Source organism: Podarcis gaigeae (assembly GCF_964106915.1).
Source record: "Podarcis gaigeae genome assembly, chromosome: 14".
Classification (NCBI taxonomy): Eukaryota; Metazoa; Chordata; class Lepidosauria; order Squamata; family Lacertidae; genus Podarcis; species Podarcis gaigeae.
In genome coordinates this window covers 51787452-51811773 of record NC_139690.1, presented here as the reverse complement: position 1 = coordinate 51811773, position 24322 = coordinate 51787452, and the positions used below count along the sequence as shown (strand labels likewise).

At 45.9% G+C, this 24322-nt stretch overlaps 1 protein-coding gene and 1 long non-coding RNA gene across 2 annotated transcripts; one reads left to right on the top strand and one right to left on the bottom strand.

Moving 5' to 3' along the window:
• Positions 1-955: 955 nt before the first annotated feature.
• Positions 956-2059, bottom strand: LOC310831374. Its single transcript, XR_014557822.1, has 2 exons — positions 1806-2059; positions 956-1411 (listed from the first exon to the last, which is right to left on the bottom strand). It is a non-coding gene; the product is annotated as an uncharacterized lncRNA (long non-coding RNA).
• Positions 1120-23149, top strand: LOC310831187 (cytochrome P450 3A9-like). Its single transcript, XM_083711588.1, has 13 exons — positions 1120-1310; positions 6605-6698; positions 7795-7847; positions 9787-9886; positions 10709-10822; positions 12252-12340; positions 13293-13441; positions 14773-14900; positions 15689-15776; positions 16915-17075; positions 19061-19287; positions 20701-20863; positions 22287-23149. Exons 1-13 carry the CDS (start codon positions 1240-1242, stop codon positions 22374-22376), a joined length of 1527 nt encoding a protein of 508 aa, XP_083567714.1. The 5' UTR covers positions 1120-1239; the 3' UTR covers positions 22377-23149.
• Positions 23150-24322: the final 1173 nt, after the last annotated feature.

Below are 24322 nucleotides of genomic sequence, written 5' to 3'. Positions count from 1 at the left end.
CGCAGCGCCCCTTCAGCGAAGCGGGAGGAGAAATGGAAGGGGCTCCATTTCTCCTCCCGCTTTGCTGAAGGGTCGCTGAGCAGAGAGGGGGAGAATATTTTTTTTCCTGTTCTCCCCCTCCTATGGTCCGGTGCGTCCTACGGTCCGGTGCGTCCTATAGAGCGAAAAATACGGTAATTTCAGCCAGCATATAAAGCAGTTCTAGGACTGCTAAAAGCTGTCACAGTAGTCTCTGAAATGCTTTTACACCAAAGCAATGTTGTGCCATGTATATTTAGAAAACTTATGTCATAGCACATCAGCATGTGGGTTTTGGAACGGGGATGATTTGCAAACTTCCCAGAAGCCGTAAAAAGACAGGTATTGACAGGATCCTTTGGGGATGGATTTCCATAGTTCCAGGTATGAGTTGGGGGAGAAGGGGAGAAAACCCCATACAGTGGTACCTTGGTTCTCAAACTTAATCCCTTCCAGAAATCCGTTCCAAAGCCAAAGCATTCCAAAACCAAGGCACACTTTCCCATAGAAAGTAATGCAAAATGGATCGATCCGTTCCAGACTTTTAAAAACAAACCCTAAAACAGCAATTCAACAAGTGTGGCACTCAACCTGGAAGTGTAACACTCAAAACGGAGCGTGTTCGGCTTCCGAAAAAAGTTCGCAAACTGGAACACTTATTTCTGGGTTTGCAGTGTTTGGGTTCCAAGTTATTTGAGTACCAAGGCTTTGGAGAACCAAGGTACCCCTGTATTGCACTAGATTTCACAGCACAGACGGGTGGTCCATTTTATCTGTAGGGCTCCTTCAATACCTTCAAGAGGACAGCACATAATGGGGACACTTGCTCCCTGTTACGGAACATGTTTCAGAGAAGAACAGGCCTATGTAATGTTGAAACTGCTTGTTCTCTTAAATAAACAACGTATCTAAATAAAATGCTGGTTCTTTTTTAAAAAACAAATATATTGGTGGATTGATATCTCCTCCCAGTGGCTTAGAGTTTTCAACTCTTTTCAACCCTGGTGATTAAATTTTGATTACACAACCTTCTGCAGGTTAACTTATTTCCTTTTGCTCCACCCCTCTCAGAGGAAATAAATGTCCACCCAAGCCTCCTTTAGTCACTGGGCTACTTTGGTATCAGAAGGCAAGGAGCTCTGCGCTACCCTGAAGCACTTCCTTGCCTTATCTCTGCCCCAAAGTGCCAACCTTCTCAACAGCAGAAGTCGGGAGGAAGCAATGATGGACCTCCTGCCATTCTCCATGGAGACTTGGGCTCTTCTCGCCCTCTTCATAGGTCTACTGATGCTGTAAGTAAATACTGGCATTATTGTTCACTCCCTCGGGGCATCATCTGAGCAAAACTGGGAATTTCAGCCTTGGCCAACCAGGCTCCATAGTCTTGGAGGTCCTGTGGGCCTCTCTCGCCCTTCCTCCCTTGTGAGTCCACCTCCTCACTGCCTTTATCAGCAGGTGCCATTTCTGGTTCTGGTGCAGAATCATGGGAACTATAGTATCTGGTGCAGAATCCTGGGAGCTATATGAATGCCAGAAGAACCCTCTAGTCCAGCATCCTGGTTGGTGGCCAACCAGATGCCCATTATGGGAAGGATTTGAGAGGTGGGAGAAGCACTCTCGCTCCCCTGTGTCTTCCAGCAACTGCAATTCAACTTAAGCTTGAAGGGAAATGTAGTTTTGTGAGGTCTGCATCCCTAACACACTACAGTTCCCAGAACTCTTCATGATGTGGCGTAAGTGTGCTCTCAATGCACGGTGCAGGTATGAGCAGCTGCGCATCTACTGACCCTCATGGGCAGGTAAAACATACAAGCAGGTTTACTGTTGAAGTACCAACAGCAGGGATCATTCAGTTAGTAACCTAAGGGTTAATTGTTAGAGGTGGGAGGTGGAGGTGTTGCCTAGCAAACTGTCAGAATGGCAGGATACTGGCTGAGGCCACTCGTGCTCTGACTGGCTGTGTAATTCTGAGGGAGTTTCACCCTGTATGCTTAGTTGAACATCTCCCTACCACAGACAAGGCCTGTAAATAGTAATAAACGCCCCCCCCACTCCGTTAATTTTATATGCTGCTTTTCTTCCATTTACCCCAGTAAAGTATAATCAGCTTCTTTTCTCTCTCGATTCCACCTCCATTATTCAAGTGACTTTTCTAACATACTAGAGGTGACTTGCAGTCACCAGGGCTAGAAACCTGAGGAATTTCATCTTTGCGAATTTTACTATGGAACAATATGGTCTGCATCTCCCAGGCTAATGTGCAGTTCAGAACTTCCTTTTACACTCTTCAAAAGTTCTGAAGCACTCCTTAGCTATGGAAGCAGAGAAAAATGCATTTTAAAATGTGCATATTGAAAGAAAATATATTTGGGGCTATTTATGTGTTGAACTGCAGCTAGCTGGGGCTGATAGGAGTTGCAGCCCCAAACATTTGGAGGTGATTTACATTGTTTTTTTCCTCTCTCTCTATCTCGTTAGCTTTGTAAAGCAAAGGTATTAATGAATGTTTACTTACCTGTGTGTTCCCCCCTGAGACAAATGGCGTATAAGTTGTGTTCTGTATTCATAATTTAAAAAGAAAAGAAACATGTGGGGTTTTTTTAATAGAGTAAATACATAAATGTGCATTGTGGGAGAGAGAAATGATTCAAGGCTTACATTTAAATGCAAATTCTTTTGTAGAGTTTCTTTCAAAAATAGCAGATTAACAGGTGCAGCGGTAAGGTTTATTTTGGGGGGGGTCTGCCCTGCACCCCCTAGGCAAGACTGCCACCCCTTCAGCAGTGCTAGAGTAAAATCCAGCTGCCAGTCTACTTGGAACGGGGTAGAGGGCACCATCTTGTTTTTCTTTGTCTGGCCCTGTGTAAATGAACTCTTACATCCAGGCGACATGGGCCACATTCTCCCCAGAAATTTAAAGCTCCGTGACCCCACTTTAAACAGCTGTGGCTTCCCCTGAAGAATCCTGGGAGTTGTAGTTTGTTGAGGGTGCTGAGAGTTGTTAGGAGACTACCTTATTCCCATTGCAGTGCTATAATTTCCAAAGTGAAGGAGGGTTGATTGCTAAACCACTCTGGGTTTGGCAGTTCTGCAAGGGGAATGGGGGGGGGTCTCCCCTAACAGCACCCTTAACACACTACAACTCCCAGAATTATTCGGGGGGAAGCCATGGCTGCTTAAAGCAGGGTCACAGAGCTTTCAATGTAAGGTGCAAATGTGTCCTGCGTGCACTTTGCCTGAACAACAAAAAGTGGTGTGTGGTTGGCCAGGAGCGTGAGCAAAAACTCGGAGCGACACCCTTAAAAAAAGAAACTGGGTTTTGTTTTTTTTAAGCAACTTAAAACCAAGGGGAAAAAACAACAAAATCCCGAAATGAAAAACTTCCTTGAAGAAAACCCAGTTCAGGCTGTAACTTCCAGCTCTGCTTTGATTCCTCAGCAATAAATATGTGTAAGCAGCATTTTTCTCCTGTGCTTCCTCCTCTTCCTCCTCATCTGTTTTTCTGCCTCTTCGCCTTGAGCTGGCAATGAGCTATGAGCCCAGAGAGAGAAGCTTTGCTTTTTTTAAAAAAAAAAGAAAAAGAAAAAGAAAATCTATTTTATTTTATTTTGCTAAAGCCTTTAAGGACCCCTTTCCGCTGGGGCACCTTTTTCCTTTATGAAATGATTGCTTTTACCTCAGGGTTATCTCTCTCTGAAGATTTCCGCCGAAGCAGCAGGCACCCAGCCTTTTATCAACGGGGGCGCTTATTAAACAGCCTTACAAAGTAGTGATTGCCAGAGTCGGGGAGGGCAGGATCCACCCCCCCTCCTTCCCAGAGTAAATGCTTAATTCCTGAGTTAACATTAACAACTTGAGCGCCTCCGGGAAGGGTTTTGAAGATCTATCATCCGAACATTGTGTTCTATTTATTAAGGGATGGGGAGAGAGCGGCCGTTTTTAACAGCTAAGCTAATTTCATTTAAACAGAACATAACTTTCTTTCTTTTTATCAGCAGCAACCAGAAGTCTGGTTTCGTCTTCCACCTCGGCGGCACAATGGCCCCCTTCCAAAATGGAGGCCCTCATGCGGTACCTTCTCCGCCTGCTCTGCCCCGCTGCCTGTCGCTCTGAATCATTAGCAGAGAGCGGAAATGGCAAATAAGTCACATTCCCTCCAGATATTTAAAGCACCATCATACCGCTTTAAGCATTCATGGCTTCCCCCAAGGAATTCTGGGAGCCAGTGGCGTAGCGTGGGTTGTCAGCACCCGGGGCAAGGCAAGTAATTTGCGCCCCCTAACCCGTGGATTTGCGCCCCCTGCACCCCCCACGCTACGCCACTGCTGGGAGCTGTAGTTTGTTAAGGGTGCAGGTGTTAGAAGGCCCCTATTCCACCTCACAGAACTACATTTGTCAGAGTGGTTTATCAGTCAATCCCACTTTCCACGAAACCGGGGATTGCAGATTCCTAACAACGTGCCGCTCCCTCAACAAACTGCAGTTCCCAGAATTCTTTGCAGGGAAGCCATGACTGTTTCACGTCGTGTCATAGGGCTTTAAATGTGTGGCATGCAAGTCTTCTTCCATGTTTCTCAACAAGGCTCCCCACACTCTCACGGACCCAACCACCCACAGGACACAATCAGGCATTTACGTGGTGGTATTGCAACCAATCCGTCAATAACTCCTTTATTTCCTCAAATGTTTTTAATTTTAATTGACTTCCTACCTCTGTCAATAAATCTTTCTATGTGGCCCACTCTCCTTTCATATTTAACTTTTTTTTACTGCTATTGCTTCAATTGGAGAGAGCCACCAAGGAGTTTTACGTTCCAATAATTTTTTATATCTATTCCACACACACTTCATAAATTGATTTTCTTATTGTGTGATTCAGGAATCCTTTGTGCACTTTTATTTTATCATACCATAAATATGCGTGCCATCCATATCGATTATCATAACCTTCCAAATCCAATAAATCTGTATTCTCTAACAGAATCCAATCCCTCAACCAACATAGACAGGACACTTCATAATATAGTCTCAAATCTGGCAGTGAGAAATCAGGCCGACGTACTGTTTGCTGGCTGAGGGTTATGGGAGTTGGAGTCCAGAATGTCTGGAGGCAGGGTTGCCATATGTCCAGAATTTTGCGGACACAACTGGGATTCGGCAGTCGGAAGCAGTGTCCTGGCGGAACTCACGGAAATGTCCGGGGAAATCTGGATTTATGTGGAAGAACCTGGCAGTGTGAGTCAGCTCTTAGTTGGATAGAAAAGGATAGTGGAGCACAAGTCAAGCACAGTTGCTAAGAACAGCCAACACTGTCCCAACATTAGATTTGTGCACAGTGGTAGAACTTGCAGCAGTCAAAAACAGTAAACCTAAGCGGTTAAGAGGCTTAACCAAGTCCTGTCCGTATCAGAGATCATAACTATTTTATCAAGCTTTAGAAACTTTGAGGAAGGGGCTTGGCTCAGTAGTAGAGCACATCCTTTACATGTGCAAATGGTCCTAGGTTATTGAGCTAAATACGTCACATTTCCAGAGCGGATATACAAAGGGTCCCTGGAAAAGTGCTGCCATTGTGTACAATAGTGAGCAAAGGGAACCAGAGGCCTCACGGTGACGGAAGGTAGTTTTGTAAGTTCTTAAGAAATCAGAGTGTTCAGGGGGCCCAGACCAGAGGAACAGACTTCCACTGGGGTCTTGTTTTAGGGCAGGGGTCAGCAACCCGCGGCTCCGGAGCCGCATGTGGCTCTTTGACACCTTTTCCGCGACTCCGGGGCGGATACTAGTGAGGGGAGGAGGCGCATTGTGCTCCCCGACACTCCCCACTGTGGCGGGCGCTGTACTGGCTGTGACATCTCATGGGGCCGGTGCGTGCGATAGTCATGCACCGTCCCGACGTCACCCTCCCGCCCACCTGCCCACTACATTGTAAGGGGCATGTACACTGGTCACTGCATTGAAAGGGGAGTGAAGAACACACACACACACACACACACACACACACACAAAAGGTAACTTGTTAATTTAACGTTTATTTCTATGAGGAGGAGTAATTCTGAGGGGTCAAACAAAGAAATAATAAAAAGTGACAAAAAAGTTATTTTTATAATGACGAGTTTTGCGGCTCCCAGTTTTTTTTCTCTTTGGAAACGGGTCCAAGTGGCTCTTTTTGTCTTAAAGGTTGCAGACCCCTGTTTTAGGGGATTCATTGGGAGAGGGGTTGTTGTTGATATTAATTTTTTTGTATCTTTATTTTTATCTCCTTTTTTAGATTTATGTGGAAAATGTCCAATTTGGTTGTTTACTTTTTGATGAGTTTTATTTATTGTTTGACAACTTTTGTTATGTTTGAAATTACGCTTGTGGGCTTTGAACTATGAATACTCTTGCACAGACACACAAACACACGCACTGCCAATTCATCCTGCAGTTGCTAAGTGATGTATTTGCACCAAACTTTAGTGTCTGAATAGCCTTCTTTTCCTCATGCACCTGCCCTGTTACTACGATCATCGATGCTGCAAAGCGACACTCCACTCTTCCTTTTGTTTTTACCAAAGCATAATGGATCTGCCTCATTGCTTTTCAGATATGGCATTTGGCCCTATGGCGTCTTCAAGAAACTGGGCATTCCAGGACCACAGCCGATCCCTTTCTTGGGCACTGCCAGTGCCTATCGCAAAGTAAGCTCACAAAGGAAGACCATTTCATTAGCTGAGGGGCACTGAGGTACAGTGGTCTCTTGGTTCTCAAAAAGAAAAGGGAAAAAAAACACACCAATTTAAAATACAGGTTAAAATGCAATTTAAAATGCAGCCTCATTTTAAAAGTAGCTCATGGATCAAAACCGTAAGGGCAGGGAAACGTAAGGGTCAGACTGAGTCCAAGCCAAAGGCCAGGCGGAACAGCTCTGTTTTGCAGGCCCTGAGGAAATATGTCAAGTCCCACAGGGCCCTGGGCTCTTGTGACAGAGCGTTCCACCAAGTCGGGGCCAGTACTGAAAAGGCCCTGGCCCTAGTTGAGACCAATCTAACCACCTTGTGACTTGGGACCTCCAAAGTGTTGTTATTTGTGGACCTTAAGGTCCTCCGCGGGCATACCAGGAGAGGCAGTCCCGTAGGTACGAGGGTCCTAGGCTGCAGAGGGATATGATTTTGTCTCGCCACAGGTGAGCAGTTACAGATAGGTAGCCGTGTTGGTCTGCCATAGTCAAAATAAAAAATTCCTTCCAGTAGCACCTTAAAGACCAACTAAGTTAGTTCTAGGTATGAGCTTTCATGTGCATGCACACTTCTTCAGATACACATGTATGTATCTGAAGAATGTATGTATTCTTCAGATATGTATCTGAAGAAGTGTGCATGCACATGAAAGCTCATACCTAGAATTAACTTAGTTGGTCTTTAAGATGCTACTGGAAGGATTTTTTTATTTTCACAGGTGAGCAGTTACTTAAAGATTGGCATTGTTTGCAGAATGTTGTGCCATTACGGACATTGTGTCTGGAAAACGTGATGCTACGCCATGGTTTGTTAAATAAATTACAAGTCACCTCACAGATGAGCAAAGGGCCTCGTTTCTCCCAATCTTGGTTTTGTTTCACAGCTGCTCTTGCCTCAGGTCTCTGTAGCGTAGCAAGCATTGGGGTGAGGACAAACAAACTTGGTCAGTCGGCTGGGCTGGGACAAAGCACACTTTGGCTAAAGAAATTACGGCTTTGCATCGTGGGGGAACCAGGCTTAAGCTGAATTTAACTCTGTATTAAAATATCCATTACAGGGAGTAACGGAGTTTGACAGAAAATGTTTTCAAAAATATGGAAGAATGTGGGGGTGAGTATGCCTTTTCTTCTTCTTCCCTTAAGCTGGGAAATTCAACTTGCAGAGTGATCGGTTAACATTTGGGAAGAGAAACTTTTAGTTGGTGGAGCTACAGACATGAAGTTGCATTTGATTATCACTGGATTGCTATTTTGGTTCTGGTGTGTTTTGAAATGAAGAAGAGAAAGTTAAAGGTGGTCCTCCTTTCTAGAAGCAACCTTAGTTTATTAAATTATAATCTATTTCATGCTTTCCTGAATAAACTCTGGCAGATGCAGAAACATTGAGGTCTGAGTAAAGTAGATATTTGTTTAAATGCAACCAGGTGGAGGTACGCTTGTCTTGTTCCTGCCTCCTGTGTGGTGCATTAATTGTGGCAGGTCAAGATTAGCTGCCCCTGGATTAATGGAGAAAATTGGTCCCTTAAATATCGCGGCTCTAAAAAGCACACTTTGTTTGTATTTTGCAAAGATTTTTATTTTTTTAACTGAAAAGCAAAAACCCCAAAATAAATCCCAAGAACAGCACTCCTCCTTCCTTTTAGTTTTACCCTACCTGAAAGCACAGCTCAGCTCCAATCATACAGTAGGGAGAATCTGAAAGCTGCTGGTGTCAATATAAAGGAAAATGTTTAAGTGTGTGTTCATATTTACTGCTGTGCCTGAGCACTCCTGTTCCTAACTGCAAAGCACTTACTGACTGGTGGTGCCAACTTTGGAGAGGTGGCAGGATATAAATACAGTGGTACCTTGGTTCTCAAAACTTAACCCTTTCCGGAAATTCGTTCCAAAACCAAAGTGTTCCAAAACCAAGGCACACTTTCCCATAGAAAGTAATGCAAAATGGATTAATCCGTTCCAGACTTTTAAAAACAACACCTAAAACATCAGGAACCACAAGACAGAGAAACCAGTAGGAGAACACTTCAATCTCCCAGGACATTCTATACAAGATCTCAAAGTAGCTGTTCTATTACAAAGGAATTTCAGAAATAGACTGGAAAGAGAAGCTGCTGAATTGCAACTTATTACCAAACCTAAAACCATGGAGAGACCTGGTCTGAACAAAGACATTGGATTCTTATCTCATTATACACGACAAAGCCATTTTTCACCTTCTCACCCCTTGCTTTTTCCTGTAAGACCTATTGCAGTCATTAAGAGTCATCAACAGGCTCATCACAGCTATCTGCCAATCACCCATTCCCACCACCCTTCTGAGTAATACCCCTCCCCACCTTCTCACTATATAGAAGGGTCTGGTGACTTCTGTTTCAGTGTATCTGAAGAAGTGTGCATGCACACGAATGCTCATACCAAGAACTAACTTAGTTGGTCTTTAAGGTGCTATTGGAAGAAATTTTTTTTTATTTTGTTTTGACCTAAAACAGCAATTTAACATGAATTTTACTATCTAATGGGACCATTGATCAAAAAAAGGAAAGCAATAAACAATGTACTGCAGTCACACAATCAATCAATCAATCAATCAATCAATCAGTAGCTGAACTGGGTTCCACACAGTCACAAAAGAAAAAAGAGCCACAAAAATACAAACACAAAATAAACAGCAAAAACAGACGGACGGAAGTGCGGCACTCAAACTGGAAGCGTTACACTCAAAACGGAGCACGTTCGGCTTCCGAAAAATGTTCGCAAACTGGAACACTTATTTCTGGGTTTGCAGTGTTTGGGTTCCAAGTTGCTTGAGTACCAAGGCATTTGAGAACCAAGGTACCCCTGTAAAAGGATTGATTGATAGGCTGATTGCAAAGCAACTTATTCTGGGGCTGTGGTTTGAGGGATCAAGTGGTTTCTAAAAATGACAGAAGTTGGACATGCCTTAAATCCAGCCAGGAAGTGCATGGCACAGTCCAGTCACGCTGGGGCAGTCCATAATTTCCGATCTTGCCAGCAATGGCACAGCTTACTCAGAGGAGTGTTTGTCCTAGGTTTTATGACGGCCGGTGGCCTGTGCTGGCTGTTACTGATCCAGCCATCATCAAAGTTGTCCTGGTGAAAGAGTGCTACTCCGTCTTCACCAATCGCCGGGTAAGTCCCTATTTTCAGTCATGTTCTGAAGAGGCCCTTTAAGGCCCAGCAGGGCCTCATGTCACAGGAAAGAAAGCTCAGAGGCAACTGGAAGAGGGACCTGAAACTAAAAGGTTGCAGTGTTATCGCTACCGCCTTGAGCATTTTGTTGCTATTTTGGCTCACGGTTCCTTGTCGGGGGCCATTTGAGGGGTTTAAATATATGTTTATTTTAATATACAAATGCCTACATTTCTGCATGCCTGGGAAGAGCCCCCCTCCCCTTAAAAAATGCACAGAAAGAAGCTACAACCTAATTTGGGGGTGGTTATGTTTTGTTTCTAGGGTTGTAGCTCCATGACAGAGCCTCTGCCTTGCATGCAGAAGGTTCTGTCTTTAATCATAGGATCATAGAACCTTGAGTTGGGAGGGACCCTGCGGGTCATCTAGTCCGACCCCCTGCAATGCAGGAATCTCAATGAGATCATACATGACAAGTGGCCGTCCAACCTCTGCTTGAAAACCTCCAGGGAAGGAGAGTCCACAACCTCCAGAGGGAGACCATTCCAATGTTGAAGAGCCCTTACTATCACAATGTTTTTCCTGATGTTGAGTCAGAATCTCCCTTCTTGGTTTGAGTTCTACACTCCAGAGCAGCAGAAAACAAGTTGGTACCATCTTCCATGTGACAGCCCTTCAGATATTTGAAGACAGCTATCAGATTTCCTCTCCTCCTTACTGCACTCAACATACCCAGTTCCCTCAACTGTTCTTCATAAAGTCTCGTTTCCAGACCCCATAATCATCTCTCTTTCTCTCCCTTCTTTTTTAACCTCCTGACAGATGTTCGGTCCAACGGGCAAGCTGAAATCAGCTGTTTCAGTAGCTTCAGATGACCAGTGGAAAAGGATTCGCACTGTTCTCTCCCCCACTTTCACCAGTGGGAAGCTTAAGGAGGTAAGAGCTGGGACTGAGCTCGCAATAATTGCTTAAAAGACCTAATAGTATTTCCTGCAATGCCCAGTCCAAGTCCCTGACCAGGACTGGCTTAGCCAGCAAAAACATGTTAATAAAGAGTTCTGGCCAGTATATTCTCCTATCCCTTTCTAAATGTTGCGAATGATCTAGTCTTTATTGCGCAAAAAGCATTTCCCTTGAGAATCTCGGCAGTTATTCTTTCATCAGAGAAGCCTAATTAAAAGTGCTGGTTTTGACCTTTAGGACACACCCAAAACTGTGTGGAGGACAATGCGGATTGGGATATGTCATTCCTTCAATGTGGGAAGCAGTAAATGCCGCTGAATGCTTGGGATGATAAATGAGGAGTGTCGCTGTTGCGCTCGAGTCCTGCTTGCGGGTTCCCACTGAGGCATCTGGTTGGCCGCTGTGAGAGCAGGATGCTGGGCTCAGATGAGCCCCCTTTGGCCTGATCCAGCACCCACACTATTTTTAGGTTATTGCATGTGGACTAGGAGCCGCTGCTCTCCGGCCCTGCCAAACCCCCACCCCTTTGCCGACTCCCATCCCTGCTCTTCACATCCCACACAGCTCTCCCTCCCCTCACGGGTCCTCATTGTTTCTCCATCCCTGCTTTATTCAAACTTCCACTGTTGTTTAAAACTGCCACTTTAAAACCTCCCCTTCTTTTTTGTTGCCCTCCCTTCCCCTGGTCTGCCTTCATGCAAAACCAGTGTTGTGATAGGGACACTACAAATCCTCCAGTGGGGATTGCGTGACGACAACCCTACATTTTTATGCATATAGGAAGATATACACTAGGCTGCTTCTAAGGTGAACTTGAAGAGATTGGGAAAGTTAGGAAGCAACAAGTCTGCAGTCAGGGAGGGAGCTTCAGTTTGGTTTCCTTAATACAGGGCGTACTTTTGTTTTTGGGGTGCTTTTGATGTTATTGGGACACGGGTGGCACTGTGGGTTAAACCGCAGAGCTTAGGACTTGCCGATCAGAAGGTCAGCTGTTTGAATCCCAACGACGGGGTGAGCTCCCGTTGCTCGGTCCCTGCTCCTGCCAACCTAGCAGTTTGAAAGCACGTCAAAGTGCAAGTAGATAAATTGGTACCGCTTCACCGGGAAGGTAAACAGCGTTTCCGTGCGCTGCTCTGGTTCGCCAGAAGCGGCTTAGTCATGCTGGCCACATGACCCGGAAGCTGTACGCCGGCTCCCTTGGCCAATAAAGCGAGATGAGCGCCACAACCCTAGAGTCGGCCACGACTGGACCTAATGGTCAGGGGTCCCTTTACCTTTACCTTGATGCTATTGCAAGCAGCAGTGGTTGGAGGACCAGGCAGGATATAAATGACCCCCTTTCTGCTTTGTGTTGCCCTGTGCCACCTTCTCTCCCCTCCTTACCCTGTTGCCGCCACCTAAGATGTTTCCTATCATCAAGCACCACGTGGACAGCCTAGTGAAAAGTATTCAAGGCAAAGCGGAGAGGGCGGAGCCTGTGGACATCAAAGAGTGAGTAGCTGACCAATATGGCAAGTCATGCAACTCTTTGGGAAAACTCACCTTTCAGGGTGATAAATAGGCCTATGGTCTGGGGGGAGGGGAAAGCAAGATTTAGTGTGGCTGAGACTGGAGATTGTGGAATAGTCTTGGGCAGGGGGAGACAGTGGTATTCCTGGCTCCCCTTGAGCAGAACAGGTGGAATTCACTTCCAAGAGAGGTTAGGCTGGCTTGCTCCTTGCGATCCTTCCACTAGCAGGGTAAGACCTCTTTCTTTGGGCTGAAACTTGCAAGCTGCTTGCACAGTACTCAGTACGTTTCCGAGCACAATTCAAAGTGTTGATGCTGACCTTTAAAGCCCTAAACGATCTCAGTCCAGTATATCTGAAGGAGCGTCTCCACCTCCATCGTTCTGCCTGGACATTCAGGTCCAGCTCCGAGGGCCTTCTGGCGGTTCCCTCACTGCGAGAGGCCAAGTTACAGGGAACCAGGCAGAGGGCCTTCTCGGTAGTGGCGCCCGCCCTGTGGAACGCTCTCCCATCAGATGTCAAAGCGATAAACAACTACCTGACGTTCAGAAGACATCTGAAGGCAGCCCTGTTCAGGGAAGTTTTTAATATGTGACATTTTAGTGTATTTTTCATCTTTGTTGGAAGCCGCCCAGAGTGGCTGGGGAAACCCAGCCAGATGGGCGGGGTACAAATAATAAATAATAATAATTATTATTATTATTGTTATTGTTGTTGTTGTTGTTGTTGTTGTTGTATATAATTAAAGATGCTCTTGACAGCCTGGAGAGTCAAGACCTGCCCCCTGGAGGGGGCCAGGCATATATGGGCATTTGGCAGTCCTGGGCCAGAGACACGGCAAATACCCTCCCATGCAAATGCAACCCACTTGTTCCAGGCTTTCTTCTTCTTCCTGATTTCTGTCCTGTGTTTTATTTTATTTGTTGTCTGTTTAGGAAATTTGGGGCCTACAGCATGGATGTGGTGACCAGCACTTCCTTTGGGGTGAACACGGATTCCATAAACAACCCCAAAGACCCCTTTGTCAGGGAGGCGAGCAAGCTGGTGCGGTTTGACCTGTTCTCCCCAGTCTTCGTTTTATTATGTACGTTACTTCTACTGCATATAAATATAAATATCCCTGCTGCTCCCAGAGGCCAGAGTCTCAGGGCTTATCTCCCAGACCTTTTTTGGGGCGCCACACTTTCCAGGCAAAGCTCCATGCTTTAAAACTCTGTGTCCAAGATAAATTTTATTTTTTATTTTGTCTTGGCGCTTTCCCCAGGAAAACCCATTTGTTCTGATCTTGCATTTAAACGCAGGTTTTCCCAGGGAAAGCACCAGGACAAAAACACACAAGTGCTTGGACACGGAGCTTTAAAGCCTGGCCCTGTGCCTAAAAATGCAGCACAAAATGAGGTCTGGATGAGCCCTTAAACCAGTTGCCCTGCGTATGCTGATTTGATTGACATCCTGGGATTTGTGCTGGAGAGTCACTGGCCTGGTTCAAGTGAGGAGCGGGGCTGGAGATGGTCTCCTCCATTCACGGTGGCCAGGGCAGACTGTGGACCATTCTCCACCTGAGACGAGACACCCTACTGACCCCACCCCCCAGACCTGGGCCCATGCTCTGGCAGGGTGGAAGGAGATCAGTGGCAACAAAGCCGCTCTGTGGTGGAAAAAACCCTTTTGGATGGGAGTCTTGGCCAAGAGAGGGTGTTCCATGAGGTGCTGCTGCTGTTCTCCTTGGCTTTGGATGAATCTTCCGCTTACCAAAACCCAAGTTGGCAGTTGCCACCACCAATAGTAATAGTAGTAGTAGTAGTAGTAGTAGTAGTAGTAGTAATAATAATAATAATAATAATAATAATATATTTATACCCCGCCACTCTGGGTGGCTTCCAACAAAACACTAAAATACAATAACCTATTAAACATTAAAAGCTTCCCTAAACAGGGCTGCCTTCAAATGTCTTCTAAAAGTTTGGTAGTTATTTTTCTCTTTGACATCTGGTGGGAGGGTATTCCACAGGGCAGGTGCCACTACCGAGAAGGCCCTCTGCCTGGTTCCCAAGGCCGAAGAGGGGTGGCAGCTGGAAGGAAAGGGTTTGAGGTGGGGTTTTGGTTGTGGAATTAGGGTCTCTCCCCGCTGTGAACATGCTGCCCAAGGCAGGTCGCTTCAGGTTGCCTCAGTGGTTTGCCGGCCGGCCGGCCGGGAGAACTCATCCAGCACATCCCTGGACCCTAGTGATGCTGGGATGCCAAGCCATGCAGTCTCCCTTCTAAAGGGTTTTCTGACTGCACTATCCAAGTCTTATGTGCATATGAGCACCTCCTCAACTGTGAGGCTTAGAAAATGGGGTCTTGCATGCTGGGATAATGCTGCTGCTGCTGCTTCCTAAGACTCACTCTTTGCCCTCTCCCCCCTCCAACCAGATTTCTTTCCATTCCTAAGTCCCCTTCTGGACAAGATGAACTTCCATATTTTCCCCAGCAGTGCCGTGAACTTCTTTGCCAGGGCAATCGGGAACATCAAGAAGGAACGGGAGCAAGCGAAAGGAAAGGTAAAAAAAACAACAACAAAAAATCCTCAGTGAGTTAACCTAGATGAGAAAAAAAAATAATTTTAGATTTTTTAGATGGGGAAGGTGGGGGGGGGGAGTGCATTAGTGAGTCCTGACACTCTGATGTGACTGGTTAATTTTCTAAGTTGTTGCTGTTTTTCAAAAAGATTGGTTTATAGAAGAATTTTAAAAAGATTGGAGACTGACTTAAAAGAATTAAATTCTAGTATTTGTATATCGCCCTATACCCAGAGGTCTCAGGGCAGTTCACAGAATAAAATCAAAATATAAAACCACAAAATACACAATCAAAATAAAAACAACAACCCAATAACCCCCCCCCCCAAAAAAAAACACACACACCACACGACACACACTCATTTTAGAATGTCATAGGATCCTCACAACATTTAAAACAAGACAATTAACAAACCTGGACAGAAGCCACTCATTGGGAAGACCGTGATCTCAGAAATGTCTGTGGCAATATTGATTGGCAACCAACTTGGCCAGGTGCTTTTCTGATGCAAAAACAAAAAATAAGAGGGGGAAGGGGGAAGGGGGGAGCTATCCAGTCCCTCCCACCCCCAATTCAAATTGCATTGCTTATAAGGGTAAGCCCTCATTCCGGGACAGCTCAGTTGGTTAGAGCAAGGCACTGAGAATGCCAAGGTTGCAGGTTCAGTCCCCGTATGGGACAGCTGCATATTCCTGCCTTTCAGGGGGTTGGACTAGATGATCTCTGAGTTCCAATGATTCTAAGATTCTGTGGTTATTTTTGTTCCCAGGGCAGAGTGGATTTCCTACAGCTGATGATTGACTCCCAAAAGTCAGATGTGCAATACGAGAGCAATGGTGTGAATCACAACTATAAAGGTAACATGTGCTGTAAAAGGAAGGTCCAAAGTCTGTGCATGTGCAATGGGGGTTGTTGCATAGCTGTCAACTTTTCCCTTTTCTTGCGAGGAATCCTATTCGGAATAAGGGAATTTCCCTTAAAGAAAGGGAAATGTTGACAGCGATGGGTTGTTGCGGTGTTTAAATGGGGAGGGGAACCATGTATGACACCTTGAGCTCCTTGGGAAGAAAAAGGCGGGATAGAAACCAAATGCATAACAAATAAATAAATCCAGGCACACAAACTCTAAACATTGCTTTGCCAATGAAATGGAAGGAGTTTGGCAGCCACACCCATCCTGTGAGGGAGAAACGAATTTGAGCCTCAGGCTCTGTGTAGCTTTTGCATTCGTCGCCGCAAATTTTATTTCACAATAATAATAACAGCAACAACTTCCATTCCATCCCAGAGCTTCTGAGCTGATCACAGATATGCCCCCGCCCTGAGCTCCTTAATTGGGGTTGGAATATATATTCTGAAAAAGCAGATTTTGCAACCTTGGCAGGAACCCATGATTCCTTTGATGTTTTCTATGAACATTAATTAACAGTACTAGGAATTCATTACGCGATTCCACCCTCCAGCCTTGCCTAGGGATAGGCATAAAAGCAGGTGAGCCCATCCCATTTTAAGTCACTCTGTTTTCAGTGGCGGACCTACATTTTGGGTGGCCCTAAAGCTTGAACTGTCATGGAGACCCCTTCTCAACCAGGAATGAAGTCTAGGTAACCACTGTTCTCATCTTCACTGGGGTTGTTCCATGACAGATCAGCGCTTAAAAACCCCAAAAAACTACTACATCTCAGATCTGGGTTAAAATTGCTGGGTTATCTCACATGTCAAAGTCACTAGTGTGAATAAATATTTCCTTTGCATTATAGTTCTCAGGTTATTGGTGGGATCGAAACAATATACTTAATTAGTTTCACATACCCTTCAACATTACAATAGAGACGTCCTAAGGAAAAGTGGGACATTCCAGGATCAAATCAGAAACCGGGACTGCTTCTGTAAATCCGGGACTGTCCCTGGAAAATAGGGACACTTGGAGGGTCTGGTTTCCTAGTAGATCTGCCTGTGCTTCTGTCCAAACTTCTCTTTCCTTTCTCTGTACAGCATTGACCGAGGAAGAGATTTCGGCACAAGCCATTGTGTTCATATTTGCGGGATACGAGGCCACCAGCAATATCCTTGGCTACATGGCATACGAATTAGCGACCCACCCGGACGTCCAGCGAAAACTGCAAGCTGAGATTGACACTGTCCTGCCTAATAAGGTATTTAGTAGTGCTCAGGGCCAAGCATCAGAGGAATCCCTTCCATCAACCACATCCATTAAGCAGCACCTACCTGTGACCTCTTTTACTATTAAAAAAGCAGATATAAAATGGCATTGTATAATACAGGCCCTCTGTGCTAGGGATGTTGGAGGAATTTGGCACCTGTGAATTCTGATGCAAACTCACCTGGCCGTGGACTGCTTAGTGCAGATTGGAACGCAATCTGCCATCTTTGAGGTTGTTGAGAAAATGCCCTGGGGTGCCCCTGCAGCCCCCGAACTCCGAGCATCCTCCGGTATGTGCAGTTATGGAAAAGGCATTTCCATTCTTCTCCAGTGCACTTCAGCGACATATATCAAATGATATGTGCACACTAATCTTCTGGCAAAACACAGCAAGAAGTGTGAGACATCGTAGAGCTAATCTACGTATTTATTTGCACACTGTGTACAGACAAAGGATTCATGGTATCCTCTCTCTCCAGCTCCGAGAGAAGAACAGACAGAAGTAAAAGCAAAAGTACAGTACAATAGCTAATACAGCGGAAGAGATAAGACTGTCTTCCGTTCCCACACTCTTCCCAGACAAGCATTGATTTACACCAATCTCATCTGCAGCTTTGGAGGCGTGACATGCTAACAGAGGTTTCACAGACTCCATATTTTGCAATGCGTTTCTCGGCTCAGAAACAAATGGAAAAACAATGCACCAATGTTCATCCATTGAATCAACTCAAAGGCAAAAGAAAGAATTATGTACCCAAATTTAATGATTTGTTTCATGAAATGAATGCACCACCTGGTTATCTTCCTTTTAATAAAAAAAAAACACACACCCTTAGAAGCAGTTTACAAAAGAAAGACAAAATATTGGTAAAAACAGTTAAAAGCAACTGTTTTAAAACATTTTAAAATAAAATAAAATCAGCTATAAATGAAAAAAAAGATTAAAGGAAATGGTAGTATTCTACATACTACATATCTGGGACAAAAATGTCTTTAGCAGGCACTGAAAAGAGAACAGTGAATGTACTTACCTGGCTGGACAATGAGGAATGGAGGGGGTGGGGGTCCAGCTGGAGAACCCCCTAGAGAAGCCTCAGGAGAGAAGGCTCAGAGCCAGAGGAGTGGGACACAGAAGACAGGTCAGAGGATGAAAGGGGGGCGGAATAGTTGGATGCTGAAGAAGCAAAAGGCTTGAGTGAGAGAGAAGAAGAGGCAGAAAGCACTGCGGACACAGGACAGGCAGCTGAGGAGGAGGTGGGGACAGAGGTTACAGCAAACTTGTAGGAACCTGACAGTCCTACTGTATTCAGCTCCCTTGTCTAAGGGCATAGAGGGCCCTGCATGTAGCAGAACAAAGAGCACAGAGGGTGCAGAGCCCTCCTCCCAGATCGAGTTTAAGACTGTTGGGAAAACATCCAGCCAAGGAGGAAGTGGGAGGAACAGGTTGTCAGTTCTGGCAATTGCTTTGCCCGTGGGTTTCTCTGTCTGTATTCTGTTTCCTTGAAGTAGGGACGCAGGTGGCGCTGTGGGTTAAACCTAGGGCCTAGGACTTGCCGATCAGGAGGTCGGCGGTTCGAATCCCTGTGACGGGGTGAACTCCCATTACTCGGTCCCCACTCCTGCCAACCTAGCAGTTTGAAAACACGTCAAAGTGCAAGTAGATAAATAGGTACCACTCTGGCGGGAAGGTAAACAGTGTTTCCATGCGCTGCTCTGGTTCGCCGGAAGCGGCTTAGTCCTGCTGGCTACACGACCCGGAAGCTGTACGCCGGCTCCCTTGGCCAATAAAGCGAGATGGGCGCCGCAACCCCAGAGTCGGCCACGACTGGACCTAATGGTCAGGGGGGTCACTTTACCTTCCTTGAACGAAGAACCAACTTTACTACTTCTGAGTTTCTGTGTTGGCCCCAATGTAGACAGTGACCAACTTTTTAAACATAACTCTCCCATCCCTCTCTTTCTCCCTCCCTCCAAAAGGCTCCCATCACCTATGATGCTGTCATGCAAATGGAATACCTTGACATGGCTACCAGCGAAATCCTCCGGATGTACCCGGTTGGTGGGCGAATTGAAAGAATGTGCAAGAAAGACGTGGAGTTGAATGGAATCACCATTCCGAAAGGGATGACGGTTATGATTCCACCGAGCATCTTGCACTACGACCCAGAATACTGGCCGGAACCCGAAGAATTTAGACCCGAAAGGTACTGAATGCAACAACCACCTCCTCCTGCCCCTCTTTGCTTCTAGTCGTCAGGGTGTGTGTAAGGCAAGGACTGGGAAGACTCAGGGGGAAATCCCCACTTGGCCATGAAGCTCGCTGGGTGATCTTGGACCAACCATGGTCTTCCAGGGTTGTTGTGATGATAAAGGTGGAAAGGGAAGAGGGCCAGGAGCATTGCCCTGAGCTTCTTGGTAGAAGTGATGGGTATAAATATAATCATTAACCATAAGAGGTTGTGCGAGTTTGGGGACACCATAAGGGTTCTTGTTTGTGGTTGTGGAAAGTATTGAGTTACATAAGAACATGATAAGAGCATCTGCTGAAGAAGGCCAGTTTCCCATCTAGTCCAGCCTCCTGTTCTCCAAGAAGCCCCAATGGGAAACCCAGAACTCCTGTGGTTTATGGCCACTGATATAACCTCACATTGGATGAACCACTTCTCCTTTATCAAGTATGGGGGAGCATGGGAGAGCCAGCCAGCATTGCCAACAGTCAGAGATGATGGGAGCTATGGACCAAGACCCTAAGGACCACACCTTAAGCTTCCTCATCCTTGCCTTGCACCAACCAATGCTTCTGAAGGCATGGGTTGCAAACCTCCATCCTTGCTCTCAAGTCTGAGGAGGCAACACCCCCCCCCCTCACACAACTCTGGCCTTTGTCTTTCTTCCTAGCAGCTAGGTGAGGGAGGGTCAGGGTTAGGCCCCTCCAGCCCTTCTCTCCGGCTCATACGAGATCAGCACAAATAGCTGGGCCTGGTGAGCCCTTAATGTTCCCAAAGCCATAGTTATAATTTGTGGATTGCCATCTGATTTTATTCTGATTTTAAGCTGTATTTCAACCGATTGTTTGATCTTATGTTTTAATGTATTATATATTTGATGTTAGCCACCCTGAGCCTGGTCTTGGTTGGGGAGGGTGGGGTATAAATAAAAATCATCATCATCATTATCATCTAGCTGGGTTTCCCCGGCCACTCTGGGTGGCTTCCAACAAAATATTAAAAATGCAATAAAACTTCCCTAAACATAGGTGGTACTTAGGTGGCCACTATCTCACAACCGAACTTGCCTGGCTAGCTCCACAAGGGAATTCTCCATTAGCTTGTAACCCTTGCTGGATCCAGGACCCCAGGAATTAGAAGGGGCTCGGACATCAGGCAGACTTAGCCCCCAGACTCACAACAATGTATTTGAGGGAAGAGTGCATCAAAATGCTTTCAGCTCCCTGGTTTGGTGGTGCTGGGAGGACAGCATGAGAGCCTGGCCTGTAGAACTCCCATTCTGAGCCCAGCCAGAGACCCGACAGGCAATGCAGGGGGTCTTTTCTTAAGCCCCTTCACTGCTCAGACGGTTGCAAACGACGGTTTCTCCTCCCTTCTGTCTGCTAACAGATTCAGCAAAGAGAATAAGGAGAGCATCAACCCTTACATTTACCTGCCGTTCGGAGCTGGTCCCAGGAACTGCCTTGGGATGAGGTTTGCTCTCCTTACCGTGAAGGCTGCTATTGCTAGCCTGATGCAGAACTTCACCTTCAAGCCCTGCAAGGAGACAAAGGTGAGGCACCGACCCTCCCGTCGGGTAGAGGGCAGCAACTGCCTTGGGCAGCAGCCACTGGGAGGCCGTGGAAGGACAGGGAGGGTTGTGCACCTGGCCACCCGCCTGCTGAGCTTGGGTGCAGTGGAGGGGCTGCTGTCCGCATGCTGGTGCTGAAGTCAGAGTCCGCTGCCAGGCCAGGCGGCTTCATTTATGGATGGGGGGTGGCCCAGCTCTGGGACCTGGGACTGATCTGTGCTGCTGTCTACAAGGGAGACAGCCAACCTGAATAAAGATGGAGCTTTTCCACCATATGGAAGTGTCAACAGGTTATGCCTCACCTGCAACACAGGTGGTACTGAGTGTTCCAGAAGGTGCTGCCATTTCTTCTTAACCCTTTAGTTCTCCTCCCTGACTGAGGGCTTATCCACACCTCCCTTTGCTCCACAGCTTTCCCTCGAGGAAACCTAATATTTAGCACTGAATCAGAACAAAGGCAATCAGATTTTCTGGGGACTGCTCCTTGTGCTGATTTAGTGCTAAAGAGTGGGTTTTCCAGGAAAAAGCAGTGGGGCAAAGGCAAAACCACTTGGACCCATGCCGTGGGTCAAGCGGAAAACCACGCAGACTTGTGCTTCCTGGGCATGGGAAGTATGGTCGTATGTGGCACAGCAGCGTTTGCTGCCACTCATTATTTGTTATCTATGGCTTTCATCCTTTTGGTGCACCCCAATGAGGGAAAGCCAGATGTGGAAGGCTCTTTTCAAATGCCCATCTGATGCAGAGACAGAGGCACCTCAGGAAAAGGCAGCTTCAGATGTTCCTATGTTGGGGGGGGACACATGTCAAGGGTGGGTGGAGCTGAAACCAGTGGCGGGCAAAGCCACAACCCAAAGTGGGTCAGGTTGCCACCTTTTCTCTCTTTCTCCACCTCTCTCTTTGCCAGGAAGGGACAGGTTACTCTTGCCAGTTGTCAAAACCGATTGCGATCATTTGCAGAGCTGCCTTTTTTAAATAAAAGCAAAAAAGAAGAAGCCAAGGGCTGTGCCCAAAATGGAGAGGACCATAGGCTGCCATTTTCTGATCATATGCTGTCCCACGTACTGCTCAACTACACAAACATGCCTATTAATTGGTCATGGGCAGCAGCCCTCTTAGCTCCAACGGTGTCTGAATAGGCTTGCAAATGCACAGTGTTCATTTCACATGGGCTGAGATTGTTAGGATTGGGAGGTTATGGCTATGGGGGAAAACACATTATTCCTTTTAGACTACTGCACTCTTGTGATAAGGGCGTAAACATGCAGTGGAAGAAAGTTGAAGAGTTTGCGATATCTCTGAGTCCATGCCTCTTCACCATCCTTAAGATCTCTGTTGCACCTCCTTTTTCAAAACCCTTCTGTTTTCTGGCCTCTAAATCCGGTTTTTCCCTCTCATGTTCCAGATCCCAATGGAATTAGTCTCAATAGGACTGATAAAGCCCAAATACCCCATCATCTTGCAAGCCGTCTCCAGAACCAGCTCTGCACAGTAGTTGAGTTTTTCCAGCAGAATCCCATTACTTTGGCAATGCTGAGAGATCTGTGGCCAGTGTATCGATCCTTTGGACCATTCTTCTGGTGAAATGTGTTTTGGCCTTTATTTGCACAAACTCTTCCATCCCTTGCCATGTGATGACCTCAAATTTTCAAATTTTCATACCTCAAATTTTCATACTTCACAATTTTCTACTGTGCATCCATGAGCACATGGCTGAGGTTGTGTCGATGGAAGCCTAGCAACTTAGCAGTGACAAAAAAAGTGACAAAGGTTTTCACCTCTGAAAGCAGCAGTTTCCTGAATAAGTTCTGCTGGCCCTTACATGTCTAGCTGACTATCATCACCCACGTGGCCAGTTCAGAAAGTGTGGCTGTAATTGGAGGTGTGACTGGTCCAGGGAGCAAATTCATTCACTCTTAATCACTCTTAATCATTTGCTTCAATAATGTCAGGATGCAGGGAAATCAAATACTTTACGTGGGTCCTTGACTTCCTGGGATTGCTTTATGAAGAAAGAAGTCCTAAACAAGAACAAAAAATATGGTGTTGAAGAAGCAGCTGGGGGAAAGGCAGTAACAAGATGCAAAATACTCCTGGGGTCAGGGTCTGCTGTTATTTTGAGTGATTATTTTAACCCCCTTCCTCCTCAAAAGTCCTAGTACTTTCCACCAAAACTGGAATCGATAAACCTTCAAGTATGTGTGTGTGTGTTTGTGTGTGTTTTCAAAAATAAGATTGTACCAACAAAAATAAAGAGTAAAGAAACAACGCCAGCTGTGTGGAACATTTATTGCGTGTGCCATAAAATGGGCAGACTGTTCAGGATGCTTTGGCAGACATAGAATCATGGAATCCTAGAGCTGGAAGGGACCCTGAGGGTCATCTAGTCCAACCGACTGCAATGCAGGAATCTCAACTAAAGCATCTGTAACAGATGGCCATCCAACCTCTGCTTAGAAACCTCCAAGGAAGGAGAGCCCACCACCTTCTGAAGGAGACCATTCCAGCTCTTACTGTCAGAAAGTTCTTCCTTTCATAGGAATCTCCTTGCTTGTAACTTGAAGCCATTAGTCAGAGTCCTACCCTCCAGAGCAGGAGAAAACAAACTTGCTCCATGTGACAACCCTGAAGATATTTGAAGAGGACATCATCAAAAATCATTGCACAAAGGGAGATTTTGGAAGGAAGAGTCACATATTGATAAGGTAGCCTCACAATATAGAGGTGTTTGTTCTTGGGGCGCTGTGGTCTAAACCACTGAGCCTCTTGGGCTTGCTGATTGGAAGGTTGCGGTTCGAATCCCCACAACGGGGTGAGCTCCCGTTCCTCTGTCCCAGCCCCTGCCAACCTAGCAGCTCAAAAGCATGCCAGTGCAAGTAGATAAATAGGTACCGCTGCAACGGGAAGGTAAACAGTGTTTCTATGTGCTCTGGCTCCAGTCACGGTCCTCCGTGCACCAGTAGCGGTTTAATATTATTATTATTATTATTATTATTATTATTATTATTATTATTATTATTATTTATTATTATTATTATTATTAATAATATTATTATTACCCTGCCCTCCCCGGCCAGAACCGGGCTCAGGGTGGCTAACACAAGTAAAATTACAATAAAAACATAATAGGAAAAAACCCCCAATTTAAATGGAGGTTAAAATGCAATTTAAAATGCAGCCTCATTTTAAAAGTAGCCCATAGATCAAAACCGTAAGGGGAGGGAAACATAAGGGTCAGACTGAGTCCAGACCAAAGGCCAGGAAGAACAGCTCTGTCTTGCAGGCCTTGTAGAAAGATGTCAAGTCCCGTAGGGCCCTAGTCTATTGTGACAGAGCGTTCCACCAAGGCCCTGGCCCTAGTTGAGACCAATCTAACCACCTTGCGACTTTGGACCTCCAAAGTGTTGTCATTTGTGGATCTAAAGTGGGGCATACCAGGAG